General features: G+C 43.1%; 1 protein-coding gene across 2 annotated transcripts; it reads left to right on the forward strand.

Annotated features, from left to right (window-relative positions):
* The first annotated feature begins 478 nt into the window (after window positions 1–478).
* LOC308486389 (aldo-keto reductase family 1 member C3-like) lies at window positions 479–9,667 on the forward strand. Of its 2 annotated transcripts, XM_081023203.1 has the most exons (9): window positions 479–680; window positions 3,029–3,181; window positions 3,824–3,940; window positions 4,441–4,518; window positions 4,734–4,856; window positions 6,932–7,041; window positions 8,111–8,276; window positions 8,891–8,973; window positions 9,348–9,667. In XM_081023203.1, exons 1-9 carry the CDS (start codon window positions 594–596, stop codon window positions 9,388–9,390), a joined length of 960 nt encoding a protein of 319 aa, XP_080879329.1. In that variant the 5' UTR covers window positions 479–593; the 3' UTR covers window positions 9,391–9,667. The 2 variants fall into 2 exon arrangements, with proteins under 2 accessions (XP_080879329.1, XP_080879330.1); XM_081023204.1 differs by lacking the exon at window positions 3,029–3,181.
* The last annotated feature ends 1,319 nt before the right edge of the window (window positions 9,668–10,986 follow it).

The following is a 10,986-nucleotide window of genomic DNA, read 5'->3' on the forward strand; positions in this document are numbered from 1 at the left end:
TTTTTATTTTTTTTTAAGATCATATGTGTTTCACTCCAATACAACAGCCTGAAAAAAAGGTTTGCATAGCTTTTAGGCTTGCTTTTCGTATGTCTAACATTTACTGATCTAACAAAGAGGTGAAGTTTCTTGATTGAAGATTGCAATAAGCCTCTGCATTACTTTATTGGAACGCAAAGAAGAAGAAGAAGAAGATGATGATGAAGAAGACAGGTATTTTTTTATCCTGTGAAAGCACTGCTGCTAACTCAACAATGAAAACTGCTGGTGTAGCAAGGGACATTCTGCTGAAAATTACTGTTTAAAAGTTGGACATAGGTTATTTATCCTGAGAATGCAATGCTGCTAAGTCAACAATGAAAGCTGCTGGTGTACCAAAGGACAATCTACTGAAAGTTACTGATTATAAGTTGGCCTTAGGTTCACTGCCCTTCTCTCTCATTTCTTCCGGTTATTTAAGCACTCCCCTCCTATCATGCCAACAGAAGGCATTTCATTGGAAAGAGGAACTTCATTTTTCTCACTCTTTTGCCACTAGACTAGAGTGTTGATCAGTTTCAGCCTGCAGAACTGAACAAGCACAGAAGCAGGAAATGGCACTTAGCAAAGACCGTGGAATTACAATGAATGATGGGAACAAAATCCCCATACTGGGATTTGGAACCTATCCCCAAGAAGCTGTAAGTAAAACATTTAACTCTCACGATTGTAGTAACTTGTTTTTGAGGAACCAAATGCCTGCCAGCTGCAGGGTGCTTCATACATTGCAAAGCACAGCACTAGGTACCTCACCCGATCTGAGAAGCCAATTGTGCATGAGAACTTCTTGGGTCACAGCAGCCAAGAATACAACATAAAGCACTGCTTTAACTCTCAATTTGTTCGGGAACAAGGTACAACTGTAGCTGTTAGAATCAAATCACCTGACATATAGATAACCTATCTGAAGGTAAAACTGAAGATTAAATTCCACGCACTAATCCATGGGTAGGCAAACTAAGGCCTGGGGACCGGATCCAGCCCAATTGCCTTCTAGATCCAGCCAGTGGACAGTCCGGGAATCAGTAGAATGTGCCCTTTTATTTAAAATGCAACTCTGGGTTATTTGTGGGGCCTGCCTGGTGTTTTTACATGAGTAGAATGTGTGCTTTTATTTAAAATGCACCTCTAGGTTATTTGTGGGGCATAGGAATTCGTTGATTTTCCCCCCTACAAAATATAGTCCGGCCCCCCATAAGGTCTGAGGGACAGTGGACCGGCCCCCTGCTGAAAACGTTTGGTGATGCCTGCACTAATCAGTGGTTTGTAGCTGAGAAACAGTTTCCAGTGTGAATTGCTGCAGGGTTCAAAGTCCCCAGTGCAATATTTCTAGTGATATTTTTTAAAAAATATTTCTATATTTTAAAAAAATATTTCTATATTTTAAAAAAATATTTCTATATTTTTTAGAAAAATATTTCTACAGAACTGTAAGTGCCTACTATTAGTTTTGTTGGGAGTAACAATATTATCCAAACTCACCAGGCATTAGCTAACTATTCTGGACACTAACAATAAATATAGAATCAATTCTTTATCCAAACCATATTCATTTCTTTCATTCCATATCACCAGCAATGCAAATGAAGGGATTGGTGTCGATTCTTGTTAAATTAATTTCCAGGAACATCATGAATTTACCAAATAAAAGCTACCATTCAGTTTGTGAAGGAATTTTCCTTTTTCCATTTTTCCAATTCCTATGTCTCTCCACTCACATATAAAGCAAGGGTAGAATCTATTTTATAGAAAGAGATACATGCTGACGAAGAGACTTTCTCAAACCCTTCTTGGATATGTCTCCTATTTCACAAACATTTAAACCAGTTTTTTAAAAAGAGCGTTCTACAAACTATGTCTCAACAGAGTTCCACTGTTTGAACCAAAATAACTGCCAAGTTAATTGATTGCTCATTTTCAATCCTGCTTGCCATTCGGTGGCACAATGTTATTTCGCATAATACAATGCATATAAATCACTTTTTTTATATGCTTTTTCTTTCTTTTTATTTGATGTGTCTAGACCCAGCCTAGCTGAGTCCATGGGACTCAATCTAGTTTGACAAAGCGTGTTCTCCTTCATGGAGAGCACGTGTTGCGGTGGGGGCCGCCAGGACAGTCCAAAGTTGGGGGCGGGCTAATTGTTCATTGGCCACTGATGCGATTGGGGCTTCCCTTGTTGTTGGGAAGAAGTTAATGTTGCCATTTGTTGATTGACAGCCAGAAATGCTAAAATTCCTTGCACGAGGCTAGGGCTTCCTCTTTTTGACAGTGCATCGGATTGCCCGTCCCCCCCTCCCTAGAATTAGGGTTGTTCGCTTTGACCTTGCTATGCCTGTCATGGGGTCGTCTGCTCTTGGGGCAGGGGCCTGGTAGGAATTTTGTCCATCTGGCTGATTGGCAGTAGGTTTTTGCCTACTGCGTAGCAAATCGGCACAACTTGTAAGGTTGCGGTTAGGCATTGGTTTATGGTTTGGTTGGTTGAGGGGAAGTAGTTGAGTGCCTGCCCTTGGTAGGTTGAGTGCCTGCCCCTCTAATGCTGCTGCTGCAAGGGATTCCGTTAAAGGAATTGGGGGCTAACTATTGCTTGTCCACTCTGTCAAGGGGGCTCGGGCCATAGCAATGAGCTCCTGGTTGCATTTGGGGTGAGGGCAGGTTCCCTGCTCCGCGTAACCCCCAAGTGTATTCCCCTATTCTGACTTTCGCATCGTGCGGAATGTCAGTCTGTCCCCCATGGTGGGGGCAGATAGTCGCAACCAATGCCTAAGCAACCACTCACAAATTTGTATTTCAATAAAGTTGTGGCCAAAATTATGCCAAAAATCTTAAACAAAAATTCTGCGTGATGTGTGACTTATTGGGGTGGCCCTGGGGACCTCGACACGCAATGTCTACCAACACTCAAGGTTACTTACAGGTACTCTTTTATATTAATTTCTCCACTGAAGCAGAGACATTGACTAAATTTTTCCCCTTTTCAACCGGCAAGTGTGAGGAGGCTACAAAGATAGCAATAGAATTCGGCTTCCGTCATATTGATGGTGCATATGTATACCAGTCTGAGGAGGAAGTTGGGCGGGCCGTTCGTGCGAAGATTTCAGATGGAACAGTAAAAAGGGAAGACATTTTCTACACCGGAAAAGTGAGTGAGTTTGGCAATTTAAAAAAAAAAATGAGTAAAATATAGTGCCTTCATCATGATGCAATTTCACAGACATTATTTAACAAAATCAGAGCAAAATGCCTCTCCCTATATAAACCTACCCAGATTCCCCATTCATCCTCTAAGGCTCTGCTTTGTATGCTTCCTCCATGTGAGGCTCGGAGGGCGGCAACACGAGGACAGGGCCTTTTCTGCATGGCTCCCCATTTGGGGAATGCTCTCTGCAAGGAGGTTCATTATACACCTCTAAGCGCCAGGAGAAAATGTTCCTCTTCAACCAGGCCTTGGGCTGATTCATATTCTACACCCTTGTTAAACCTGTTTGTGGGAGGAGGGATTACAATTTTGTTGCTTCTGTTTTGACTATTTATTTGTGCTTTTATCTTGTGAACCACCCTGAGATCTTTTGATGAAGGGCAATATAGAAATTTAATAAATAAATAGTAAAATATTATTTATTAGCAATAATTATTTTTTAAATTACTTCACCTACTTCACCACAGCAATTCAGAATATTCTTCAGAACAATATTTGAGTTTGCCCTTAACACTGTGCACACCAGAATAGCCATCTGCCACAGCTAAATTGTCCCAAGGCCCATAAACTGTATATTTTTGACAGCTCTGGAGTACCTTCCACCGCCCAGAGCTGGTTCGGAAATGCTTAGAAGAATCGCTGAAGAAACTCCAGTTTGACTACATGGATCTGTTCATAATTCACAATCCATTTTCTATGAAGGTAAATAATTATTGATGTCATAATGAAAGTATTGAGTACAATATTTGAATTGGGGGTCGGGGGAGAGCCTACTAAAAATATTTGATTCCCTGAAGGAACATTGGGAATTGTCATGTCCTAGAGATGCTGACAGTTCTCTGCTATACCATATCTCAATCAAAGAATGATCGCTCCCAGATTTTGGGGGAGAAACATGCCAGTTAAAGAAAACCTTTGCATATCATGATTACATTAATCACATAGGCATCATAAGAAAGAAATTGTTTGCAGAGCAGGACTTGGCGAGGGAGCAAGGGAAGAAAGAAAATGGGTTGGAGAGATGGGGAGACAGACCTGTGCTTGTGATTTGAGTTTCCCACAGATCCCTGCACTGTGATATCAGCCCCTGCATGGTGAACTCCCTTTTTTATCACTGTCCATTAGTATTAGATAGTATTACAGAGATAAGAGAACTTCTAGGCACAACCTGCACTTATTCCCTCCGCCTCCTTCTTTTCCAGCCTGGACCAGATTTCTTTCCTGTGGGAGAAGACAAAAAACCAATTTTTGACAACGTAGATCTTTGTCAGACATGGGAGGTAGGTGCCTAGGATTAGCAAATCCAGCCCTTGAGTCATTCAGATGCTGAGCACAGTAGCCTTCCGCCAGAGGAGGCATGTCCAGAACAATGACTCACACAATGGCTCCTATGAGAGCTGGTGAACTATAAGACTCCAGTCTTAATCTGGAAAAAGTGTGGTCCCAGCTATTCAACAAACACCACTCAACAAACATGTTGTGCTTTCTTTGCCAGGCAATGGAGGCGTGCAAAGATGCCGGCTTGGTGAGGTCCATCGGAGTGTCCAACTTCACCCGTAAGCAGCTGGAAATGATCCTGAACAAGCCAGGATTGAAATACAAGCCAGTGATAAACCAGGTCAAGCGTGATTGACTTCCGTAGGGGTTTGTTCCAAGTGTTGCGTGGCGAGGCCCTGGGCCCCGCAGTTCCCTTAGATAATAAACCCACAGACACAAATATTTTGGGTTAATGGTATAAATTAGGCTACAAATTGATTGGTTACAGATTTGAGCGGTTTTGCTTAGGCACTGAGTAAAACCAGCCCATATCCTGACTCCTGCATATCCGCAGGAAGCCTCTTAACAGTAAACCACTGTTAGGCGGAGCCCTATAATGTACATCAATTAAGAGCACCCCCATGGTCCCTGATGGGGTCATGGCATTGCCCTAGCCCACACCCAGGCTTTGGACAGGATCCACACACCCAGATCCCTTTAACAGGGTAACTTTAATGAGGAGGGGCAGCAACCTCACCTCCCATGAACAAGGCTTAACCAATGCCTAAGTTGTGACGGTGGCTACAAGGCAGGGGGAAACCAAATGGCTGGTGCCAATTTGCCAAGTGGAAAAATTCCTTTTGTTGTTGTTGTTTAGTTGTTTAGTCATGTCCGACACTTCGTGACCCCGTGGACCAGAGCACGCCAGGCACTCCTGTCTTCCACTGCCTCCTGCAGTTTGGTCAAACTCATTCTGGTAGCTTCAAGAACACTGTCCAACCATCTCGTCCTCTGTTGTCCCCTTCTCCTTGTGCCCTCCATCTTTCCCAACATCAGGGTCTTTTCCAGGGAGTCTTCTCTTCTCATGAGGTGGCCAAAGCATTGGAGCCTCAGCTTCAGGATCTGTCCTTCCAGTGAGCACTCAGGGCTGATTTCCTTCAGAATGGAGGAAAAATTACTACCTGGCCCCGAAAATAAGGCAGCAAGGCAGAAGTCATGCAACGCATAAAAAGAGGGCGGGTGAGCTGGGAGATCCAATGAGGAGGCGAGTGGAGGCCGCCCCCCCAACTGCGCCACGATTTAAATGGCAAGCAGCCACACCCCTGGCTAACCCGATTGGTCAACCAGGGGCGTGACGTGGCTGGGAGTCCCAATGTCATGGGTGGCATCCCTCCACCCACTGCCAGGTCACAATAAGGTCCTGGATGCCCTCCCACAACTCTGTCCCTGGGGGAAGAGGAGCTGTCTTGTTGAATGCTTATTTATTTCAGCTTTTTGTGGGAGGACCTTTGTTATGACAAACACAGCCAGTCCCTGAAAAAGCTTGCTTAAGGCTACAAGGTTGCAGATCCAGTCACAAGAAGATATGGTTATGAGATGTGAGGTGGACTCCCCTAAATTCCTAGAACTACTAATGGTACAGATAGTCCCACTTGAATCATGGCTTTTTTGTACCTTCTGCCCAGCCTTGAAGCACTATCCAATTCATATATGGCAGTAGAGGGGGTAAGGGGGTGGGATAGAGTCCCCCCAGACAATTAATTCTCTTGTCTTCCCCCCATACTTTCCGCCATTGCTGAGCCACAGTGGTGACACTTTTCACATACAAAATTCATTTACACAGGGAGGATTATTGAAAAATATACCACTACTTCCTTACATGTGGGATAAAACTGGCCTCTTTGAAAAGTCTTGTGCCTCCCCCCAGTGCCGATTTTATTTTCTGATGTCTCCACTGCTCAATTTGATTGGAAATTTCAGTTTATTGAGACCCTGATAAAGCAGAATCCCAAATCATCTGATCCGCTTGATAGAAAACCAGGCAAATCCCCCATCAGAACTTTCTGCTCAACATAGAAAATTCAGAGATTGAGTGGGCAGAAATAGAGACACTACAGGCAGGACAGTGTGCCCAGGATATTTCCTACAAGGCTGGAGCGACAGGAGATTGTAGGGGAATAAGCCCTGTCCCTCATATCCACCTAATACACATTTCACAGATAAGGAGCGTGGCAATGGAAACGACAATTGCAAGAATGGTCCTCTAAAGATTCTGATGCATCAGAAAGCACAACACACTTTAAGAATGGTAACAGTTGGATATTTCAAGAAATAATAGCATGGTTCTGCTTTTCTGTCTTTCCTTTATTTCACGGTATTCTTTGTTTCATCTGAATTCTCACTTTAGGGCTGTGTTGGGGGATTTTGAATCCACAGGTTGAATGCCATCCTTATCGGAACCAAAGCAAGCTGCTGGCCTTCTGCAAGTCAAAGAATATCATCCTGGAAGGATATAGTGTCCTGGGATCCCAAAGGGACCCAAGATGGTAAGAGGTGAAGCCAAAACATTTGGGGACCACCTCAGGTACCACCTATGCCAGCTATTCCCCAGCATCCAGATCAGCTCTTTAGTTTGCATTCTGGGCCCCACAATTAATAAAGATCCTCATTGTGGATACCAGTACTAGGGCCTTTTATGTAGTGGCCCCACATTTTGCTTTTCTTTCTTGGTCCGCCCCCCAAGTACATTTTTGTACTTATGCAAAGCTTGTGGTTCCCTCAAGCCTGCTGAGACCCCTCTTTTGTTTATGTATAGTCCCACTCAGACTGCAATTTATGGTGGAGAACGGGATACTAAAAAATTATATTAATTCACATCAACCAACCAACCAAAGAACCAACCAACCAACCAACCAACCAACCAACCATTAAATACAAAATACTTACTTACTTAGGTTTGTATACTGCCCCTCATCACCACCCATCTGAGGGAGTCCATTCCATTGTTGAACAGCTCTTACAGACAGAATTTTCTTCCTAATTTTTAGTCAGAATTTCCTTTCTTGTAATTTGAATCCATTGATTTAAATCCTACCCTCTGAAGCAATAAAAAACTAGCGAGCTCCATCTTCCATGAGGCAGCCCTTCTGATATTTGAAGATGGTTATCACATCACCTGTTCGTCTACCCTTCTCCATGCTAAACATTCTTAGCTCCTTCAACCATTCCTCATGTGGCTCAGATTCCAGATATTTTATCATTTTGTTTGCCCTCCTCTGCACATGTTCCAGCTTGTCAATATGCTTCTTAAACTGTGGAGTCCAGTACTGGACACAATATTCCAGGTAAAATCTGTCCAATGCATAATAGAGTGCTGCTATTACTTCCCTTGATCGGGACAGTATACTTCTGCTGATGCAGCCAAGAATAGCATTAGCTTCTCTTCCTGCTGCATCACATTGTGAATCATGTTAGGCTTGTCTTCTATAAAGACCCCTAGATCTTTTTCATATATACTGCTGTCAAGCCAAATGTCCCCCATCCTATATTTGTGCATGTATAATAGTGCATCTTGACACCAGAAACACACCTTCTCCCCTTGTTGCTCTTCAACAGGTGCAATACAGACATTCCTCCCCTGCTTGAAGACCCTCTGTTAGTTGCGATCGCCAAGAAGTACAACAAAACCCCAGCTCTCGTGGCTATTCGCTACCAACTGCAGCGTGGCCTGGTTGTCCTAGTGAAGACCTATACCAGAAAGCGAATTGAGGAAAACACCCAGGTAAAACCGTAAATATTAATCCATTTAAAAACAATACCGAAAAAATACGTGGTTTGGAAACTGTGATCTCATGGGTCATATGACTCATGCAAGAGTAAGGGAACGAAGATGCACATCTTGGTTTAGGGACTCAGGATGTCGGAGGTGTTTCCAACAGTGGGTATTCACAAGACTCACTGCCTCAGACCGTGAAGTCAGAGTGCAACCATCATGACTAGCTTCCATTGGTATTCTTATCCACCATGAATTTGTTTAATATTTAAAGCTATGAACTGCATGAAGAACTTCCTTCGCTAGACTATGACTTCCCTCACCCCTGACCATTGGTCATGATGGCGGAGACTGATGAGGAGTTGGAGTCCATCCACATCTGGGGGGCCAAAGTTTCCCCACTCTTGTTCTATTGCAAACCTACATTACTATGCATATAAAATTCCCTCAGTGGGAGGACATCTGGACTGAAGCTGTCGAATGAAGGAATTAAACTTTGGAAGGTGGTAGCAAGTTCGCTTTGGTATCTCTGTTGCTGGAAAAAGGTGCACAGCTCTGAGGTGCAAAAAGAAGACCTGAGTAAAAACCACCTCAGCATTATTATTATTTTCTCCTTCTGACAGGCATTTACCTTCCAGCTGTCTGAGGAGGATATGAAATCCATTGATGGCCTTCACAAAAGCATGAGCTTCATGAAAATGGAAATGTAAGTCATATTTAAATAGTGTGCATATGGATACATAACAGTGGTTCACGCAAGAATTCATACTGCGAGAGCAAAAGGAAGAAGAGATCTGGCATCCATCTCTTCTCTTCATAGAGAATAAGGTGAAATTATAGAAGGAATTACTGTGGAGACTTTGTATGAAAGCCCCATGCATTGTTGGAGTGGGGTGCATTTTGAATTTCAGCCTCCCAGATAGTCAGCAGGGTGGGCATTTGATGGCAAACTAGGGGGGGGGAGCTTACAATGCACTGTGTGAAATGGTCTCATGAAGTAATGGCTGGCAACAGATCAATGTGTGTTGCTTGTGAATCTTCCACACCCCTGGGTGTTGACTCTCTTTTCTTTTGTTTCAGATTTGCTGGTCACCCACAGTATTACACGCCAGATGTGGAATAAGGACCCGTCTCCCATCTCCAATTTATCCCCTTCTGAACCTGGGTCCTTTTGCATGGAAAACATTTGTTCTAACTAGGGATAGGCAAATCTGTCAGTATCAGTTCCTCCCAGCAATCCAGCGGCTCATTTTCCACACTTCAGTTATCCATATCTCCACATCAGTTTGGGATTTTTGAAAATCTCATGAAAATTCATCATTGTAAATTTCTCCTACCATACACATTTTTCTTTGTACTTTTGGCTAAAATAAAGCATGTTTGCATGGTGTTTTCACTGATATATGTTCTTTAATGCATACTTTGCCCCAGTATATGCATTTTTGTAATGATTCTCTAGCTGAACAACTGCATCACACAATACCGAGAATTGCCACTTTCTCAGCATAACCGAGAAATTTCGATATGCATTTCAGTTTGCATATTGGTTCAAGAAGTGTGAGCTGTGTAGTTTGTCATTAAAATGTGAACAAAATTGAACTCCTCCTCCATCCCTAGTTCTTTCTAATGTGTCAAATAGCAGTTTCAAGGGGGTGATTCATATATTGAAAATAGCACAAGGGGGGAGGATTAACATTCATAAAAAGAAGCAATTGCATAGCCTGAGATTTATTGCCAAGATGATTTGAAATAACTTCAGAAAATAAGAAGAGCCTGCTGAATCAGGCCAGTGGCCCATCTAGTCCAGCAACCTGTTCTCACAGTGGCCAACCAGATATTATTATTATTATTATTATTATTATTATTATTATTAATACCCCGCCCATCTGGCTGGGTTTCTCCAGCCACTCTGGGCGGCTTCCAATGAAATATTAAAATACAATAACCTATTAAACATTAAAAGCTTCCCTAAATTACAAAGTCGCTGCTTCCACTTCTGAGGAAGGGATGGGCAGGAATGACCATTGCTGGCTCTGAGGTCCTCTGCTGGCTGTGAGGAGGAAAGAGCACAGGGTTTCGATTGTCTGCCAGCTCAACCTGAAATGACTTCTGACTATGTCACTCTGTTTCACAGCAGATGATATTATACGCATGCATTCTATCCTCTAGAATCTGTAACAATATTCAAAACGTCCTTGCTGAAATCATTTGTTGCTACTAGCTGTCTCCCACTCAGCCCTTGCTTTGCGTAACCTGAACCCTCCAGTAAAGGCTGAGGCTGTGGACACTCTTCCTTTTAATCTGCATTCAGGCTGAGCACTGTGCACACGGCGCCACATTCCACATCCTTTATCCATCCTGACATTTCTTATGGTGCATTGCATTCTGACGGTGTTTACTCCAAACCAGAAGATAACTGTGTAAGCAAACACACCCTGAGGGACAGCTCAGTTGGTACAGCGTGAGACTCTAATCTCAGCATTGTGGGTTTGAGCCCCACGTTGGGCAAAAGATTCCTGCATTGCAAGGGGTTGAAATAGATGATCCTCACTGTCCCTTCCAAGTCCACATTTCTGTGATGCTATGATCTGGAGCACTTTTAAAGCACATGACCCCTCAAAAAGAATTCTGGGAACTGTAGTTTACCCCTCACAAAGCTACCATTCCCAGCATCTTTAACAAATCTCAGTTCCCAGGATTCTTTGGGGAATGTCGTGCA

This window comes from Podarcis pityusensis (assembly GCF_964106645.2).
Source record: "Podarcis pityusensis genome assembly, chromosome: 10".
Taxonomy (NCBI): domain Eukaryota; kingdom Metazoa; phylum Chordata; class Lepidosauria; order Squamata; family Lacertidae; genus Podarcis; species Podarcis pityusensis.

Excerpts from the sequence above, each read along its gene's own strand:
- LOC308486389 (XM_081023203.1), top strand. The coding sequence starts at position 594 with ATGGCACTTAGCAAAGACCGTGGAATTACAATGAATGATGGGAACAAA. Across the intron at positions 4,519-4,733 it reads ATCTTTGTCAGACATGGGAG|GCAATGGAGGCGTGCAAAGA; the intron begins GTAGGTGCCTAG and ends TTTCTTTGCCAG. Across the intron at positions 4,857-6,931 it reads ACAAGCCAGTGATAAACCAG|GTTGAATGCCATCCTTATCG; the intron begins GTCAAGCGTGAT and ends TTGAATCCACAG.